This window comes from Lonchura striata, chromosome 37, assembly GCF_050655825.1.
Source record: "Lonchura striata isolate lonStrDom1 chromosome 37, ASM5065582v1, whole genome shotgun sequence".
Lineage (NCBI taxonomy): Eukaryota > Metazoa > Chordata > Aves > Passeriformes > Estrildidae > Lonchura > Lonchura striata.
Genome location: NC_140739.1, coordinates 14,327,898 through 14,347,916, shown reverse-complemented (window position 1 = coordinate 14,347,916; position 20,019 = coordinate 14,327,898). Strand labels below are relative to the sequence as shown.

General features: G+C 54.4%; 1 protein-coding gene across 4 annotated transcripts; it reads left to right on the top strand.

Annotated features, from left to right (window-relative positions):
• Positions 1 to 1,933: 1,933 nt before the first annotated feature.
• On the top strand, positions 1,934 to 19,976 carry NOSIP (nitric oxide synthase interacting protein). Of its 4 annotated transcripts, XR_014951003.1 has the most exons (9): positions 1,934 to 2,279; positions 6,613 to 6,718; positions 7,986 to 8,067; positions 10,460 to 10,619; positions 12,691 to 12,767; positions 15,471 to 15,664; positions 15,759 to 16,429; positions 17,751 to 17,859; positions 19,465 to 19,569. XR_014951003.1 is itself a non-coding variant. In XM_085565846.1 (8 exons), exons 1-8 carry the CDS (start codon positions 2,210 to 2,212, stop codon positions 19,534 to 19,536), a joined length of 870 nt encoding a protein of 289 aa, XP_085421972.1. In that variant the 5' UTR covers positions 1,947 to 2,209; the 3' UTR covers positions 19,537 to 19,976. The 4 variants fall into 4 exon arrangements, 3 of the variants coding, with proteins under 3 accessions (XP_085421972.1, XP_085421971.1, XP_085421973.1); XM_085565846.1 differs by lacking the exon at positions 15,759 to 16,429 and having other exon boundaries at positions 1,947 to 2,279; positions 19,465 to 19,976; XM_085565845.1 differs by lacking the exons at positions 15,471 to 15,664; positions 15,759 to 16,429 and having other exon boundaries at positions 1,950 to 2,279; positions 19,465 to 19,976.
• Positions 19,977 to 20,019: the final 43 nt, after the last annotated feature.

The window sequence follows — 20,019 nt, the reverse complement described above, 5'->3', positions numbered from 1 at the left end:
CGGGAGGGGCGGGGCGGCCGCCGGCCAATGGGGAGCGGGGGGCGGGGCCAGCGCAGGGCCATATAGGGGAAAAGGGGCGGGGCCAGTGCGGGGCCGGACAATGCCCGCGCGGGGAAGGGGGCGGGGCCGAGCGCCGCCGTACATGGGGAAAGGGGCGGGGCCACGCTGTGGCGGGAGCGCTGAGGGGGCGTGGCCACGCGGGAGAAAGGGGCGGAGCTTAGCGCTTCCATATATGGAAAAGGGGCGTGGCAAGAGGGAAATAGAGCGCTGAGGGGGCGTGGCCACGCGGGAGAAAGGGGCGGAGCTTAGCGCTTCCATATATGGAAAAGGGGCGTGGCAAGAGTGCAATATAGCGCTGAGGGGGCGTGGCCACGCGGGGAGAAAGGGGCGGAGCTTAGCGCTTCCATATATGGAAAAGGGGCGTGGCAAGAGGGAAATAGAGCGCTGAGGGGGCGTGGCCACGCGGGAGAAAGGGGCGGAGCTTAGCGCTTCCATATATGGAAAAGGGGCGTGGCAACACGGGAGCAGAGCGCTGAGGGGGCGTGGCCACGCGGGGAGAAAGGGGCGGAGCTTCGCCTTCCATATATGGAAAAGGGGCGTGGCAAGAGGGGAGCAGAGCGCTGAGGGGGCGTGGCCACGCGGGGAGAAAGGGGCGGAGCTTAGCGCTTCCATATATGGAAAAGGGGCGTGGCCAAAGGGGAGCAGAGCGCTGAGGGGGCGTGGCCACGCGGGAGAAAGAGGCGGGGCTTAGCGCTTCCATATATGGAAAAGGGGCGTGGCAAGAGGGAAATAGAGCGCTGAGGGGGCGGGACCACGCGGGGAGAAAGGGGCGGGGCTTAGCGCTTCCATATATGGAAAAGGGGCGTGGCAACAGGGGAACAGAGCGCTGAGGGGGCGTGGCCACGAGGGGAGAAAGGGGCGGGGCTTCGCCTTCCATATATGGAAAAGGGGCGTGGCAACAGGGGAATAGAGCGCTGAGGGGGCGGGGCCACGCGGGGAGAAAGGGGCGGGGCTTAGCGCTTCCATATATGGAAAAGGGGCGTGGCAAGAGGGAACAGAGCGCTGAGGGGGCGTGGCCACGAGGGGAGAAAGGGGCGGGGCTTCGCCTTCCATATATGGAAAAGGGGCGTGGCAACAGGGGAATAGAGCGCTGAGGGGGCGGGGCCACGCGGGGAGAAAGGGGCGGGGCTTAGCGCTTCCATATATGGAAAAGGGGCGTGGCAAGAGGGAACAGAGCGCTGAGGGGGCGTGGCCACGCGGAAATGAATGGGCGGGGTTCAGCGCTTTAATATATGGAAAAGGGGCGTGGTCAGAATAAAATACACTGCTGAGGGGGCGGGGCCATGCGGCGGAAAAAGGGGGCGTGGCTAAAGACTTCCCTATATGGAAAAGGGGCGTGACCAAACGACCGCGGGATTCCGTGGGGGCGTGGCCAAACACTTCCACGTATGGAAATGGGCGTGGTCGCACGTAGCAAGCCGTTTATGGGCGGGGCCAAGCCACACCTATAGGCGACGAAGGGGCGGGGCTAACAGGCTCCATGTATGGAAGGGGGCGTGGCAAACGGTGTTGGAAGTGCCGAGGGGGCGTGGCCACGCGGCGTTGATGCAGGAGGAAGGGGGCGGGGTTTCCCCATATGCAAATGGGGCGTGGCCAGAGAGTGGCGGGAGCCCTGAGGGGCGGGGCCAGGCATTTTCTATGGGCGAAGGGCGTGGCTGGGGCGTGGCCATAGGGGTTTCCGCCTCTGGGGGCGTGGCGACGTGGAGCAGCACGAAGTGGGCGTGGCTAGCGTGCTGAGGGAGGCTGAACTGGCGCCAACCGGGCGGAACCAAACCTCGCTCCCACCCGGACCCTTTTCCTCGCCGCACTTCCGGTCTCCGCTTCCGCCGCGCCGCTGCTGCCGGCGGGCGGGAGCCCCCCCGTAAAAAAAAAGCCCCAAAAACCCACGAAATCCCCCCAAAAAAAAACCCTCCCGGGCGGAACTGGGAGCTGCGGTCTGCACGGGCGGAACCAAAGCGCTGCCCCCACCCGGACCCTTTTCCCCGCCGCACTTCCGGTCTCCGCTTCCGCCTTCCGCCGCTTCCGCCGCTGCCGGCCCGAGGCGGGCGCGAAGCCCCAAAAAACAAAACTCCAAAAAAAACCCAAAAAAACCCAAAAAAAGCCCCCGGGCTCGTTTGGAATCCCGCTGCGGGTCCCCGCGGGCGCGGCCATGACGCGGCACGGCAAAAACTGCACGGCGGGGGCCGTGTACAGCTACCACGAGCGGCGCAAGGACACGGGTGCGCTGCGGGAACGGGGAGCGGGGAGCGGGGAGCGGGGATTGGGGATTGGGGATTGGGGATTGGGGATTGGGGATTGGGGATTGGGGATTGGGGATTGGGGGATTGGGGGATTGGGGATTGGGGATTGGGGATTGGGGGATTGGGGATTGGGGATTGGGGGATTGGGGATTGGGGGATTGGGGATTGGGGATTGGGGATTGGGGGATTGGGGATTGGGGGATTGGGGATTGGGAATTGGGGGAACTGGGGGATTGGGGATTGGGGATTGGGGGATTGGGGATTGGGGATTGGGGATTGGGGATTGGGGGATTGGGGGATTGGGGATTGGGGGATTGGGGATTGGGGATTGGGGATTGGGGGATTGGGGATTGGGGGATTGGGGATTGGGAATTGGGGGAACTGGGGGATTGGGGATTGGGGATTGGGGGATTGGGGATTGGGGATTGGGGATTGGGGATTGGGGGATTGGGGATTGGGGATTGGGGATTGGGGATTGGGGGATTGGGGATTGGGGATTGGGGATTGGGGGATTGGGGGATTGGGGATTGGGGGATTGGGGGATTGGGGATTGGGAATTGGGGGAACTGGGGGATTGGGGATTGGGGATTGGGGGATTGGGGATTGGGGATTGGGGGATTGGGGATTGGGGATTGGGGATTGGGGATTGGGGGATTGGGGATTGGGGATTGGGGATTGGGGGATTGGGGATTGGGGATTGGGGGATTGGGGATTGGGGATCGGGAATTGGGGGATTGGGGATTGGGGATTGGGGATTGGGGGATTGGGGATTGGGGATCGGGAATTGGGGGATTGGGGATTGGGGATTGGGGATTGGGGGATTGGGGGATTGGGGATTGGGGATTGGGGGATTGGGGATTGGGGATTGGGGATTGGGGATTGGGGGATTGGGGATTGGGGATGGGGGATTGGGGATTAGGGGAACGGGGATTGGGGATTGGGGATTGGGGGGATTGGGGATTGGGGATTGGGGGATTGGGGATTGGGGATTGGGGGATTGGGGGATTGGGGATTGGGGATTGGGGATTGGGGGATTGGGGATTGGGGATTGGGGGATTGGGGATTGGGGATTGGGGATTGGGGGATTGGGGATTGGGGGATTGGGGATTGGGGATTGGGGGATTGGGGATTGGGGGATTGGGGATTGGGGATTGGGGATTGGGGGGATTGGAGGGGATGGGGGGGGTTTGGGGATTGGGGGGATTGGGGATTGGGGATTGGGGGATTGGGGGATTGGGGATTGGGGATTGGGGATTGGGGATTGGGGAGCGGGGATTGGGGATTGGGGATTGGGGGATTGGGGATTGGGGATTGGGGAGCGGGGATTGGGGATTGGGGGATTGGGGGATTGGGGATTGGGGGGATTGGGGATTGGGGATTGGGGGATTGGGGATTGGGGATGGGGGATTGGGGATTGGGGGATTGGGGATTGGGGATTGGGGGGATTGGGGATTGGGGATTGGGGGATTGGGGATTGGGGATGGGGGATTGGGGATTGGGGGATTGGGGATTGGGGATTGGGGGATTGGGGATTGGGGGATTGGGGATTGGGGATTGGGGAGCGGGGATTGGGGATTGGGGGATTGGGGGATTGGGGATTGGGGGGATTGGGGATTGGGGATTGGGGGATTGGGGATTGGGGATGGGGGATTGGGGATTGGGGGATTGGGGGAACGGGGATGGGGGATTGGGGATTGGGGATTGGGGATTGGGGGATTGGGGATTGGGGATTGGGGATTGGGGATTGGGGATTGGGGGATTGGGGGATTGGGGATTGGGGATTGGGGATTGGGGGATTGGGGATTGGGGATTGGGGGATTGGGGATTGGGGGATTGGGGATTGGGGATTGGGGATTGGGGGATTGGGGATTGGGGGATTGGGGATTAGGGGAACGGGGATTGGGGATTGGGGATTGGGGATTGGGGATTGGGGGATTGGGGGATTGGGGATTGGGGATTGGGGATTGGGGGATTGGGGATTGGGGATTGGGGGATTGGGGATTGGGGATTGGGGGATTGGGGATTGGGGATTGGGGATTGGGGGATTGGGGATTGGGGGATTGGGGATTGGGGGAACGGGGATTGGGGATTGGGGGATTGGGGATTGGGGATTGGGGATTGGGGGGATTGGGGGATTGGGGGATTGGGGATTGGGGATTGGGGATTGGGGGATTGGGGATTGGGGATCGGGAATTGGGGGATTGGGGATTGGGGATTGGGGATTGGGGGATTGGGGGATTGGGGATTGGGGATTGGGGGATTGGGGATTGGGGATTGGGGATTGGGGATTGGGGGATTGGGGATTGGGGATGGGGGATTGGGGATTAGGGGAACGGGGATTGGGGATTGGGGATTGGGGGGATTGGGGGATTGGGGATTGGGGATTGGGGGATTGGGGGATTGGGGATTGGGGATTGGGGGATTGGGGGATTGGGGATTGGGGATTGGGGATTGGGGGATTGGGGATTGGGGATTGGGGATTGGGGGATTGGGGATTGGGGGATTGGGGATTGGGGATTGGGGATTGGGGGATTGGGGATTGGGGATTGGGGGATTGGGGGATTGGGGATTGGGGATTGGGGATTGGGGGATTGGGGATTGGGGATTGGGGGATTGGGGATTGGGGATTGGGGATTGGGGGATTGGGGATTGGGGGATTGGGGATTGGGGATTGGGGGATTGGGGATTGGGGGATTGGGGATTGGGGATTGGGGATTGGGGGGATTGGAGGGGATGGGGGGGGTTTGGGGATTGGGGGGATTGGGGATTGGGGATTGGGGGATTGGGGGATTGGGGATTGGGGATTGGGGATTGGGGATTGGGGAGCGGGGATTGGGGATTGGGGATTGGGGGATTGGGGATTGGGGATTGGGGAGCGGGGATTGGGGATTGGGGGATTGGGGATTGGGGATTGGGGGGATTGGGGATTGGGGATTGGGGGATTGGGGATTGGGGATGGGGGATTGGGGATTGGGGGATTGGGGATTGGGGATTGGGGATTGGGGATTGGGGAGCGGGGATTGGGGGATTGGGGATTGGGGATTGGGGAGCGGGGATTGGGGATTGGGGGATTGGGGGATTGGGGATTGGGGGGATTGGGGATTGGGGATTGGGGGATTGGGGATTGGGGATTGGGGATTGGGGGATTGGGGATTGGGGATTGGGGGGATTGGGGATTGGGGATTGGGGGATTGGGGATGGGGGATTGGGGATTGGGGGATTGGGGATTGGGGATTGGGGGATTGGGGATTGGGGGATTGGGGATTGGGGATTGGGGAGCGGGGATTGGGGATTGGGGGATTGGGGGATTGGGGATTGGGGGGATTGGGGATTGGGGATTGGGGGATTGGGGATTGGGGATGGGGGATTGGGGATTGGGGGATTGGGGGAACGGGGATGGGGGATTGGGGATTGGGGATTGGGGATTGGGGGATTGGGGATTGGGGATTGGGGATTGGGGATTGGGGATTGGGGGATTGGGGGATTGGGGATTGGGGATTGGGGATTGGGGGATTGGGGATTGGGGATTGGGGGATTGGGGATTGGGGGATTGGGGATTGGGGATTGGGGATTGGGGGATTGGGGATTGGGGGATTGGGGATTAGGGGAACGGGGATTGGGGATTGGGGATTGGGGATTGGGGATTGGGGGATTGGGGGATTGGGGATTGGGGATTGGGGATTGGGGGATTGGGGATTGGGGATTGGGGGATTGGGGATTGGGGATTGGGGGATTGGGGATTGGGGATTGGGGATTGGGGGATTGGGGATTGGGGGATTGGGGATTGGGGGAACGGGGATTGGGGGGATTGGGGGATTGGGGATTGGGGATTGGGGATTGGGGATTGGGGATTGGGGGATTGGGGATTGGGGGGATTGGGGGATTGGGGGGGATTGGGGGGGATTGGGGGATTCGGGGGGATTGGGGAGGTTTTGGGGGATTTGGAGGGGATTTTGGGGGGATTTTGGAGGATTTGGGGGGATTTTGGGGAGATTCGGGGGGATTTGGGGTGGTTTGGGGGAATTTCGGGGGGATTTTGGAGGGATTTGGGGTGGTTTGGGGGGATTTTGGGGGATTTGGGGGAGATTTTGGGGGGATTCAGGGGGGATTTGGGGGAATTTGGGGAGATTTTGGGGATTGTGGGGGGATTTGGGGGAGATTTTGGGGGGATTTTGGGGATTCTGGGGGGATTTTGGAGGATTTCGGGGGATTCGGGGGGATTTTGGGGGATTTTGGGGGGATTTTGGGGATTCTGGGGAGATTTTTGGGGGATTCTGGTCGGCTGAGCCGCGCGTGCCGCCGCTGCCCGCAGCCGCCTCGGGCTACGGCACGCAGCGCGTGCGGCTGGGCCGTGACGCCATCAAGGATTTCGATTGCTGCTGCCTGTCGCTGCAGCCCTGCCGGGACCCCGTGGTGACGTGAGTGAGCCCCGAAATAGGCCAAAAATAGCCCAGAAATAGCCCAAAATCAGCCCCAAAATCAGCCCTGAAATAGGCCAAAAATAGCCCAGAAATAGCCCAAAATCAGCCCCAAAATCAGCCCCAAAATAGCCCAAAATCAGCCCCAAACCAGCCCTGAAATAGCCCCAAACCTGACCTGAAATAGGCCAAAAATAGCCCAGAAATAGCCCAAAATCAGCCCCGAAATAGCCCAAAATCAGCCCCAAAATAGCCCAAAATCAGCCCCAAAATAGCCCAAAATCAGCCCCGAAATAGCCCAAAATCAGCCCCAAAATAGCCCAAAATCAGCCCAGAAATAGCCCAAAATCAGCCCCGAAATAGCCCAAAATCAGCCCAAAACCAGCCCTGAAATAGACCCAAAACTGCCCTGAAATAGCCCAAAAATAGCCCCAAACCAGCCCCAAAACCAGCCCAAAAATAGACCCAAAACTACCCTGAAATAGCCCCAAAGCAGCCCTGAAATAGCCCAGAAATAGCCCAAAATCACCCCAGAAATAGCCCAAAATCAGCCCAGAAATAGCCCAAAATCAGCCCCGAAATAGCCCAAAACCAGCCCAAAACCAGCCCTGAAATAGACCCAAACCAGCCCTGAAATAGCCCAGAAATAGCCCCAAAATCAGCCCCGAAACCAGCCCAAAAATAGACCCAAAACTACCCTGAAATAGCCCCAAACCAGCCCTGAAATAGCCCAGAAATAGCCCCAAAATCAGCCCTGAAATAACCCAAAAATAGCCCCAAAACTGCCCAAAAATAGCCCAAAAATAGCCCCAAACCTGCCCTGAAATATCCGAATTATAACCCAAAATCAGCCCTGAAATAGCCCAAAAATAGCCCAAAATCAGCCCCAAAATAACTAAATTATAACCCCAAAAGTGCACCAAAATCCCCTAAACTGGCCCAAAAAAACCCCAAAAATGCCCCCAAAAAAACCCCAAAATCCCCCAAAACCACCCCAAAATAAAACCCAAAATCCCCCAAAACCACCCCAAAAAAGCCAAAATCCCCCAAAACCACCCCAAAGAAGCCCCAAATACCCCCAAAAAACCCCAAAAATCCCCAAAACCCCAACCAAGACCCCCACAGAACCCCAAAAAAACCCCAAAAAACCCCCAAATCCGCCCCAAAACCGCCCAAATTTGACCATTTCTGGTCGCCCCGACCCCAAATCGCTCCCGAATAATTTTGGGGTTCCCCAAATAATTTTGGGGTTCCCGAATCTCCCCAGCCCCGACGGGTTCCTGTACGAGCGCGAGGCCATCGTGGGGTACCTGCTGCACCAGAAAACCAAAATCGCCCGCGAGACCAAGGTGAGAAATCCGAAATTCCCAAAATTCCCAAAAAATCCCCAAATATCCCCAAAAACCCCAAAAAATCCCCCACAAAAACCCAAAATCCCCCCAAAAAACCCCCAAAGAAACCTCAAAAAAATCCCCCAAAAAATCCCAAAATCGCCCGTGAGACCAAGGTGAGAAATCCAAAATTCCCAAAAATCCCCCAAAAACCCCAAAAATCCCCCCCAAAAACCCCAAAATCCCCCAAAAAAACCCCCAAAGAAACCCCAAAAAAATCCCCCAAAAAGTCCCAAAATCGCCCGTGAGACCAAGGTGAGAACCCAAAAATTCCCAAAATTCCCAAAATTCCCAAATATCCCCAAAAAATCCCCCACAAAAACCCCAAAATCCCCCCAAAAAAACCCCAAAGAAACCCCAAAAAAATCCCCCAAAAAATCCCAAAATCGCCCGCAAGACCAAGGTGAGAAATCCAAAATTCCCAAAAATCCCCAAATATCCCCAAATATCCCCAAATCCCCCAAAACCCCCAAAAAATCCCCCACAAAAACCCAAAATCCCCCCAAAAAAACCCCAAAGAAACCCCCAAAAAAACCCCAAAGAAACCCCAAAAAAATCCCCCAAAAAATCCCAAAATCGCCCCTGAGACCAAGGTGAGAAATCCAAAATTCCCAAAATTCCCAAAAATCCCCAAATCCCCTAAAAACCCCAAAAAATCCCCCCAAAAAAACCCCAAAGAAACCCCAAAAAACCCCAAAGAAACCCCAAAAAATCCCCCAAAAATCCCAAAATCGCCCGCGAGACCAAGGTGAGAAATCCAAAAATTCCCAAAATTCCCAAAAAATCCCTAAATCCCCCCAAAAACCCCAAAAAATCCCCCCCCAAAAACCCCAAAATCCCCCAAAGAAACCCCACAAAATCCCCCAAAAAATCCCAAAATCGCCCGTGAGACCAAGGTGAGAACCCAAAAATTCCCAAAATTCCCAAAAATCCCCAAATCCCCCAAAAACCCCAAAAAATCCCCCACAAAAACCCAAAATCCACCCAAAAAACCCCCAAAGAAACCCCAAAAAACCCCAAAGAAACCCCAAAAAATCCCCCAAAAAATCCCAAAATCGCCCGCGAGACCAAGGTGAGAACCCAAAAATTCCCAAAATTCCCCAAAAATCCCCAAATCCCCAAAAAACCCCCAAAAAATCCCCCCCCAAAAAAAACAAAATCCCCCCAAAAAACCCCCAAAGAAACCCCACAAAATCCCCCAAAAAAATCCCAAAATCGCCCGCGAGACCAAGGTGAGAAATCCAAAATTCCCAAATATCCCCAAATCCCCTAAAACCCCCAAAAAATCCCCCCCCAAAAACCCCAAAATCCCCCAAAAAAACCCCCAAAGAAACCCCAAAAAAATCCCAAAAAAATCCCAAAATCGCCCGTGAGACCAAGGTGAGAAATCCAAAATTCCCAAAATTCCCAAAAACCCCAAAAAATCCCCCCCAAAAACCCCAAAATCCCCCAAAAAACCCCCAAAGAAACCCCACAAAATCCCCCAAAAAATCCCAAAATCGCCCGTGAGACCAAGGTGAGAAATCCAAAATTCCCAAAAATCCCAAAAATCCCCAAATCCCCCAAAAACCCCAAAAAATCCCCCACAAAAAAAACCAAAATCCACCCAAAAAACCCCCAAAGAAACCCCAAAAAATCCCCCAAAAAATCCCAAAATCACCCAGAAATTCAGGATAAAACCCCAGAAATTTGGGGTAAAATCCCAGAAATTCGGGGTCAAACCCCCGGATTTGGGGATTTTGGGTTCCCTGTCTCATTTTTGGGGTCCCTGTCTCATTTTTGGGGTCCCTGATGAATTTTTGGGTTCCCTGATGAATTTTTGGGGTCCCTGGTGGATTTTTGGGGTGCAGGCCTGGCAGCGGCAGCGGGGCAGGATTTTGGGGTCAAACCCCAGAAATTTGGAGTAAAACCCCCGGATTTGGGGTTTTTGGGGTCCCTGTCTCATTTTTGGGGTCCCTGGTGGATTTTTGGGGTGCAGGCCTGGCAGCGGCAGCGGGGCAGGAATTTGGAGTCAAACCCCAGAAATTCAGGGTCAAACCCCAGAAATTCGGTGTCAAACCCCAGAAATTCAGGGTCAAACCCCAGAAATTCGGGGTCAAACCCCCGGATTTGGGGATTTTGGGGTCCCTGATGAATTTTTGGGGTCCCTGACGAATTTTTGGGGTCCCTGGTGGATTTTCGGGGTGCAGGCCTGGCAGCGGCAGCGCGCTGAGTGGCACCGGCAGCAGCAGCAGCCGGGGGGGGGGAATTCGGGGTCAAACCCCAGAAATTCGGGGTCAAACCCCCGGATTTGGGGTTTTTGGGTTCCCTGTCTCATTTTTGGGGTCCCTGCTGGATTTTTGGGGTGCAGGCCTGGCAGCGGCAGCGCGCCGAGCGGCGCCAGCAGCAGCAGGGTCAGGGGCAGGGGCAGGGTCAGGGGCGGGGGGCTGCGGGCGCTGCCCTCCGGAGCTTCCTGGAGACCGAGACCCCCCCGGGGAACGGGGCCGGGAGAGAGACCCCCGCGGGCGGCGGTGAGCGGGGATGGGATCGGGGGATTTGGGGGGGATTGGGGGGTTTGGGGGGATTGGGGGGATTTTGGGGGGTTTGGGGGGGATTTGGGGGGGAATTTTGGGGATTTGGGGGGATTTTGGGGGGTCTGGGGGAGTTTGGGGGGTTTGAGGGGGATTTTGGGGGGTCTGGGGGGGAATTTGGGGAGTTTGGGGGGGATTTGAGGGGATTTTGGGGGGTCTGGGGGGGAATTTGGGGGGTTTGGGGGGGGTTTGGGGGCTTGGGGAGGATTTTGGGGGGGTTTGGTGGGGGTTTGGGATGAATTTTGGGAGGTTTGGGGGGGGGTTGGGGGGGATTGGGGAGGATTTTGTTGGGGTCTGGAGGGGTTTGGGGGGGAATTTGGGGGATTTGGGGGGTCTGGGGGGGTTTGGGATGGATTTTGGGGGTTTTGGGGGGGAATTTGGGGGGGATTTGGGTGGGGTTTCGGGGGGGATTTGGGGGGTCTGGAGGGGTTGGGGTGGGATTTTGGGGGGGTTTGGGAGGGAATTTGGGTGGGTCTGGGGGGGTTTGGGTGGGATTTTGGGGGGGTCTGGAGGGGGTTTGGGGGGAGTTTTGGGGGGCTTTGGGGGGGATTTGTGGGGGTTTGGGCTGGATTTTGGGGGGTTTGGGAGGTTTGGCTGGATTTGGGGGGATTTTGGGGGGGATTTGGGGGGTCTGGGGGGTTTTGGGGGGGAATTTGGGGAGGTTTGGGTGGGATTTGGGGGGGGTTTGGGGGGATTTTGGGGGGCTGGGGGGATTTTGGGGGATTTTGGGGGGATTTGGATGGATTTGGGGGGATTCAGGGGGTATTTGGGTGGGATTTCGGGGGGTTTGGGGAGGATTTGGGGGGTCTGGAGGGGTTTGGGGGGGGTTGGGAGGATCTGGAGAGGAATTTTGGGGGGATTTGGGGGGATTTTGGGGGTTCTGGAGGGGATTTGGGTGGGCTTTGGGATGGATTTTGGGGGGATTTTGGGGGGTTTGGGGAGGATTTGGGGGGATTCTGGGTGGGTTTTGGGGGGGATTTTGGGGGATTTTGGGGGGATTTTGGGGGGTTTCAGGAGATTTTGGGGGGTTTTGGGATGGATTTTGGGGGGGTTGGGATGAATTTTGGGAGAATTTGGGGGGATTTGGGCGCTTTCGGTGGGGTTTGGGATGGATTTTGGGTGATTTTGGGGATTTTTTAGGAGGATATTGGGAGAATTTGGGGAGTTTTTTGGGGTGATTTTTTGGGGGGATTTGGGGATTTTTGGGGAATTTTCAAGGTATTTTTGGGAGTTTTTTGGAATTTAGGGATTTTTGGGAATTTGGGGATTTTTTGGGATTTTGGATATTAGGGATATTTTGGGGGAATGTTGGGATATTTTGGGGTATTTTGGGATATTTTGGGATATTTGGGGGGGATTTTGGGATATTTTGGGACATTTTGGGGTATTTTGGGATATTTTGGGATATTTTGGGGGGATTTTGGGATATTTTGGGACATTTTGGGACATTTTGGGATATTTTGGGGTATTTTGGGACATTTTGGGATTTTTGGGATATTTTGGGATATTTTGGGACATTTTGGGATATTTTGGGACATTTTGGGACATTTTGGGATATTTTGGGATATTTTGGGGTATTTTGGGACATTTTGGGGTATTTTGGGGGAATGTTGGGATATTTTGGGACATTTTGGGGTATTTTTGGGATATTTTGGGACATTTTGGGACATTTTGGGATATTTTGGGATATTTTGGGGTATTTTGGGACATTTTGGGCTATTTTGGGACATTTTGGGATATTTTGGGACATTTTGGGCTATTTTGGGACATTTTGGGATATTTTGGGATATTTTGGGACATTTTGGGCTATTTTGGGACATTTTGGGCTATTTTGGGCTATTTTGGGACATTTTGGTACATTTTGGGCTATTTTGGGCTATTTTGGTACATTTTGGGACATTTTGGGGTATTTTGGGGGAATGTTGGGATATTTTGGGCTATTTTGGGGTATTTTGGGACATTTTGGGGTATTTTGGGCTATTTCGGGATCTCAGCCCCTCCCCCTCCCCAGCCCCCCCGGGACCCCTCCCCAGTTTCTGGATCCCCTCCCTGACCCCCGAGGCCGGAGCCGAGCGGCTGCAGAGACCCGTGAGTGACCGAGTGACCAACTGACCAGAGTGACCAACTGACCAACTGACCAGAGTGACCACTGAGTGACCAACTGACCAACTGACCAGAGTGACCACTGAGTGACCAACTGACCAACTGACCAGAGTGACCACTGAGTGACCGAGTGACCACTGAGTGACCAACTGACCACTGACCACTGAGTGACCACTGAGTGACCACTGAGTGACCACTGACCAACTGACCAACTGACCAGAGTGACCAATGAGTGACCAACTGACCACTGAGTGACCAACTGACCAACTGACCAACTGACCACTGAGTGACCACTGAGTGACCAACTGACCACTGACCAGAGTGACCACTGAGTGACCAACTGACCACTGACCAGAGTGACCAACTGACCAACTGACCACTGAGTGACCAACTGACCAACTGACCACTGAGTGACCACTGACCACTGAGTGACCACTGAGTGACCAACTGACCACTGACCAGAGTGACCAACTGACCAACTGACCACTGAGTGACCAACTGACCACTGAGTGACCAACTGACCAACTGACCACTGACCACTGAGTGACCACTGACCACTGAGTGACCACTGAGTGACCAACTGACCACTGACCACTGAGTGACCACTGACCACTGACCACTGACCACTGAGTGACCACTGAGTGACCAACTGACCACTGAGTGACCACTGACCACTGAGTGACCACTGAGTGACCAACTGACCACTGAGTGACCACTGACCACTGAGTGACCACTGACCACTGAGTGACCAACTGACCAACTGACCACTGACCACTGAGTGACCACTGACCAACTGACCACTGAGTGACCAACTGACCGCTGAGCACTGACTGGGGGGTTTTGGGGTGATTTTGGGTTTTTTTGTGTTTTTGGGGTGATTTTGGGTTATTTTCGGGGATAATTTTGGGCTGATTTTGGGTTTATTTTGGGTGATTTCAGGTTTATTTTTGGGGCTAATTTTGGGTTTATTTTGGGTGATTTTGTGTTTATTTTTGGGTTTAATTTTGGGTTAATTTCAGGGGATTTTGTATTTATTTTTGGGGATAATTTTGGGTTTATTTTGGGTGATTTTAGGTTCGTTTTTGGGGTTAATTTTGGGTTTATTTGGGATGATTTCGGGTTTATTTTTGGGGTTAATTTTGGGTTTATTTGGGCTGATTTTGGGTTTATTTTGTGTTTATTTTTGGGGTTTATTTTGTGTTTATTTTTGGGGTTAATTTCGGGTTAATTTGGTCTGATTTCGGGTTTATTTCGGGTGATTTTGTGTTTATTTTTGGGGTTAATTTTTGGGTTTAATTTCGGGTTTATTTGGGCTGATTTTGGGTTGATTTCTGGTTAATTTGGGCAGATTTTGGGGTTTTTTTGGGTCAATTTGGGCTGATTTTGGGTTGATTTCTGGTTAATTTGGTCTGATTTTGGGGTTAATTTCGGGTTAATTTGGGCTGGTTTTGGGTTTATTTTGGGTTTAATTTCGGGTTAATTTGGGCTGATTCGGGTGAATTTGGGTGATTTTGGGTTGATTTTGGGTGAATTTGGGTGATTTTGGGTGGATTTCGGGTTAATTTGGGCTGATTTTGGTTTAATTATTTCAGGTTAATTTGGGCTGATTTTGGGTGAATTTGGGTGATTTTGGGTTGATTTTGGGTGATTTTGGGTTGATTTTGGATAATTTCAGGTTAATTTGGGCTGATTTTGGGTTAATGTGGGCTGATTTGGGGTTTAATTATTTCAGGTTAATTTGGGCTGATTTTGGGTGAATTTGGCTGATTTGGGTGAATTTGGGTGAATTTGGGTGGATTTCGGGTGATTTTGGGTGGATTTCGGGTTAATTTGGCCGATTTTGGGTGAATTTGGCTGATTTTGGGTGAATTTGGGCTGATTTTGGGCTGATTCCGGGTGAATTTGGGTTGATTTTGGGTGAATTTGGGCTGATTTGGCTGATTTGGGCTGATTTTGGGCTGATTTTGGGTGATTTTGGGCTGATTTGGGCTGATTTTGGGTGAATTTGGGCTGATTTCGGGTGATTTTGGGCTGATTCCGGGTGAATTTTGGCTGATTCGGTTGAATTTGGGCTGATTTTGGGCTGATTTCGGGTTAATTTGGGTTGATTTTGGGTGAATTTGGGCTGATTTCGGGTGATTTTGGGCTGATTGGGCTGATTTTGGGTTGATTTTGGGCTGATTTTTGGGTGAATTTGGGTTGATTTCGGGTGAATTTGGGCTGATTTCGGGTGATTTGGGCTGATTTCGGGTGATTTTGGGCTGATTTGGCTGATTTTGGGCTGACTTGGGTGAATTTGGGTGGATTTCGGATTAATTTGGGCTGATTTCGGGTGATTTTGGGCTGATTTGGCTGATTCCGGGTGAATTTGGGCTGATTTTGGCTGATTTTGGGTGAATTTGGGCTGATTTTGGGTGAATTTGGGCTGAATTTTGGCTGATTTGGGTGATTTTGGGCTGATTTGGGCTGATTTTGGGTGAATTTGGGCTGATTTGGCTGATTTGGGCTGATTTTGGGCTGATTTTGGGTGAATTTGGGCTGATTTGGGCTGATTTGGGGCTGATTTGGCTGATTTTGGGCTGATTCCGGGTTAATTTGGGCTGATTCGGTTGAATTTGGGCTGATTTTGGGTGAATTTTGGCTGATTCGGTTGAATTTGGGCTGATTTGTGTGCTTTGGTGCCCCCAGGAGCGCGGCGCGCGCTGCCCCATGTCCGGCCGGCGGCTGCGCCTGGCCCAGCTGGTCAGTGTCCACTTCACCCCGGCCCAGCGCGGCCTGAGCCCCGCCCGCCTGCTGGCCCGAGCGCCCAGTGACCGCTACGTGTGCGCGCTGACCGGCGACCCGCTGGGCAACGCCACGCCCTGCGCCGTGCTGCGGCCATCGTGAGTGACCACTGAGTGACCACTGACCCCTGAGTGACCACTGACTGACCACTGACCCCTGAGTGACCATTGACTGACCCTGAGTGACCCCCAGTGACCGCTACGTGTGCGCGCTGACCGGCGACCCGCTGGGCAACGCCATGCCCTGCGCCGTGCTGCGGCCATCGTGAGTGACCACTGAGTGACCACTGAGTGACCACTGACCTCTGAGTGACCACTGAGTGACCACTGACCCCTGAGTGACCACTGAGTGACCACTGACCTCTGAGTGACCAATGAGTGACCACTGAGTGACCACTGACCCCTGAGTGACCACTGAGTGACCACTGAGTGACCACTGACCCCTGAGTGACCACTGAGTGACCACTGACCCCTGAGTGACCAATGAGTGACCACTGACTGACCCTGAGTGACCACTGACTGACCCTGAGTGACCAATGAGTGACCACTGATCCCTGAGTGACCAATGAGTGACCAATGAGTGACCCTGAGTGACCATTGACTGACCCCCAGTGACCGCTACGTGTGCGCGCTGACCGGCGACCCGCTGGGCAACGCCACGCCCTGCGCCGTGCTGCGGCCATCGTGAGTGACCACTGAGTGACCACTGAGTGACCAATGAGTGACCACTGACCCCTGAGTGACCAATGAGTGACCATTGACTGACCCTGACTGACCCTGACTGACCCCCAGTGACCGCTACGTGTGCGCGCTGACCGGCGACCCGCTGGGCAACGCCACGCCCTGCGCCGTGCTGCGGCCATCGTGAGTGACCACTGAGTGACCAATGAGTGACCACTGACCCCTGAGTGACCAATGAGTGACCACTGAGTGACCAATGAGTGACCAATGAGTGCCCCTTAGTGACCAATGAGTGACCCCTGAGTGACCCTGAATGACCAATGAGTGACCCCTGAGTGACCAATGAGTGACCCTGAGTGACCAATGAGTGACCCTGAGTGACCCGAGTGACCCTGAGTGACCAATGAGTGACCCCTGAGTGACCAATGAGTGACCCTGAGTGACCAATGAGTGACCCCTGAGTGACCCGAGTGACCCTGAGTGACCAATGAGTGACCCCTGAGTGACCAATGAGTGACCCTGAGTGACCCCTGAGTGACCAATGAGTGACCAATGAGTGACCAATGAGTGACCCCTGAGTGACCCGAGTGACCCTGAGTGACCAATGAGTGCCTCTTAGTGACCAATGAGTGACCAATGAGTGACCACTGCCCGTGTGCCCAGGGCTCAGTGGTCACTGTGGGTCAGTGGTCACTCAGTGGTCACTGGTCACTCAGTGGTCACTCGATGGTCACTTGTCACTCAGTGGTCACTCGGTGGTCACTGTGGGTCAGTGGTCACTCAGTGGTCACTCGGTGGTCACTCCCCAGGGGGGCAGTGGTCACTCAGTGGTCACTCAGTGGTCACTCAGTGGTCACTGTGGGTCACTGGTCACTCGGTGGTCACTCAGTGGTCACTGTGGGTCACTGGTCACTCGGTGGTCACTCGGTGGTCACTCCCCAGGGGGGCAGTGGTCACTCAGTGGTCACTGTGGGTCACTCGGTGGTCACTCAGTGGTCACTCGGTGGTCACAGTGGGTCACTCGGTGGTCACTCGGTGGTCACTGTGGGTCACTCAGTGGTCACTCGGTGGTCACTCGGTGGTCACTGTGGGTCACTCAGTGGTCACTCGGTGGTCACTCAGTGGTCACTCGGTGGTCACTCCCCAGGGGGGCAGTGGTCACTGTGGGTCACTGGTCACTCGGTGGTCACTCGGTGGTCACTCGGTGGTCACTCCCCAGGGGGGCAGTGGTCACTCAGTGGTCACTGTGGGTCACTCGGTGGTCACTCAGTGGTCACTCGGTGGTCACTGTGGGTCACTCGGTGGTCACTCAGTGGTCATTGGTCACTCGGTGGTCACTGGTCACTCGGTGGTCACTCGGTGGTCACTCGGTGGTCACTCCCCAGGGGGGCAGTGGTCACTGTGGGTCAGTGGTCACTCAGTGGTCACTGTGGGTCACTCAGTGGTCACTGTGGGTCAGTGGTCACTGGTCACTCAGTGGTCACTCGGTGGTCACTCTGTCCAGGGGGGCAGTGGTCACTCTGGCCGCAGTCCAGCGCCTGCTCCGTCCGGCCATGCGGGACCCGCTGAGCGGCGCCGCCCTGAGCGAGAGCGACATCATCGAGCTGCAGAGGGTGGGACGGGGGATTTGGGGGGATTTGGGGAATTTGGGGAATTTTGGGGAGTTTTGGGGGATTTTGGGGATTTTTGGGGGGATTTTGGGGGAATTTAGGGGATTTTGGGGGGATTTTTGGGGATTTTTTGAGGGGGATTATGGGGAGTTTGGGATGATTTTGGGGACTTTTGGGGGGATTTTGGGGAGATTTTGCGGATTTTTGGGAATTTTTGGGGGATTTTGGGGGAATTTAGGGGATTTTGCGGGGATTTTTTTGGGGAGTTTTGGGGATTTTTGGGGGGGATTTTTGAGGAGTTGGGGGATTTTGGGAAGATATTGGGGGAGAGTTTGGGGATTTTTGGGGGGATTTTGGGGATTTTTGGGGAGTTTTGAGGGGGATTTTGGGAAGTTTTGGGGATTTTGGGGAGGATTTTTGGGAAGTTGGGGGGATTTTTGGGATTTTGGGGATTCTTGGGGAGTTTTGGGGGGATTTTGGGGGAATTTAGGGGATTTTTGGGGATTTTTTGAGGGGGAGTTTGGGGTGATTTGGGGGATTTTGGGGACTTTTGGAGGGATTTTGGGGAGTTTAGGGGAGATTTTGCAGATTTTTGGGAATTTTTGGGGGGATTTTTGGGGAGATTGGGGGAATTTAGGAGGTTTTGGGGGGATTTTTTGGGGAGTTTTGAGGAGGATTTTGGGGGGGATTTTTGGGTAGTTGGGGGGATTTTGGGAAGATTTTGGGGATTCTTTGGGAGTTTTGGGGGGGATTTTTGGGGATTTTGTGGATTTTTGGGGAGTTTTGGGCATTTTTAGGGGGATTTTGGGGATTTTTGAGAGTTTTAGGGGGATTTTGGGGATTCTTGGGGAGTTTGGGGGGTTTGGGGGATTTTTGTGGGAATTTTGTGGAGATTTTGGGGATTCTTGGGGAGTTTTGGAGAGATTTTGTGAGATTTCGGGGAGTTATGGGGATTTTTGGGGGGATTTTTGGGGAGTTTTGGGGGGAAATTTGGGAAATTTTTGGGGGATTTTTGGGGAGTTTGGGTGATTCTTGGAGAGTTTGGGGGATTTTTGGGGGGATTTTGGGGAGTTTTGGGATTTTGTGGAGATTTTCGGGATTCTTGGGGAGTTTTAGGGATTTTTGGGGGTTTTAGGTGCATTTTGGGGGATTTGGGGAGTTTTGGGGGGAATTTCTGGTATTTTTGGGGGATTTTGGGTGAAACTTTTGGGTTTGGGTTTTGGGGGAAATTCAGAGCAATTTTTGGGCTCTGGGTTGGATTTTGGGTGAAATTTTTCAGGTTTGGGGATCTGGGTTGGATTTTGGGGAGATTTTCGGGGATTTTGGGCTCCGGGTTGGATTTTTGGGGATTTTTGGGCTCCGGGTTGGATTTTTGGGGAGATTTTCGGGGATTTTGGGCTCTGGGCTGGGTTTTGAGTGAAATTTTGGGGATTTCTGGGCTCTGGGTTGGATTTCGGGAATTTTTGGGCTCTGGGTTGGATTTTTGGGGAGATTTTCGGGGATTTTGGGCCCCGGGTTGGATTTTTGGGGATTTTTGGGCTCCGGGTTGGATTTTGGGGGGATTTTGGGCAATTTTGGGGTCCCCCCTCACCCCTTTTCCCCCCCCAGGGCGGGACCGGCTTCGCTGGCGCCGGAGTTTCCCTGGAGGCCAAAAAATCCCGGCCGGTGATGCAGGCCTAGGGGGGACCCCAAAATCCCCCCAAAAACCCCAAATCCCCCCCAAAATCCCCAAATTCCTGTTAATCTTCCCCAAATTCCCATTAATCCCCCCCAAAATCCCTTTAATTCCACCCAAAATCCAGCCTGGAACCCCAAAATCCCCCCAAAATTTCCAAATTCTCATTATTCCCCCCCAAAATCCCGTTAATCCCCCCAAATTCCCATTAATCCCCCCAAATTCCCATTAATCCCCCCCAAATTCCCATTAATCCCCCCAAATTCCCATTAATCCCCCCAAATTCCCATTAATCCCCCCAAATTCCCATTAATCCCCCCCAAATTCCCATTATTCCCCCCCAAATTCCCATTAATCCCCCCAAATTCCCATAATTCCCCCCAAAACCCCCCTGGAACCCCCAGGTCCCATTTCCCCCTCCAAATAAACTCGTTTCACCCCAAAATTTCTGTTTCCGCTCCTTGAACCCCCCAAAAATTTTTTGGGGC

Coding starts and splice junctions, on each gene's coding strand:
- NOSIP (XM_085565845.1), top strand. CDS start 2,210: ATGACGCGGCACGGCAAAAACTGCACGGCGGGGGCCGTGTACAGCTAC. Junction 10,620..12,690: donor AGAGACCCCCGCGGGCGGCG/GTGAGCGGGGAT, acceptor CCCCCTCCCCAG/CCCCCCCGGGACCCCTCCCC. Junction 17,860..19,464: donor ACATCATCGAGCTGCAGAGG/GTGGGACGGGGG, acceptor TTCCCCCCCCAG/GGCGGGACCGGCTTCGCTGG.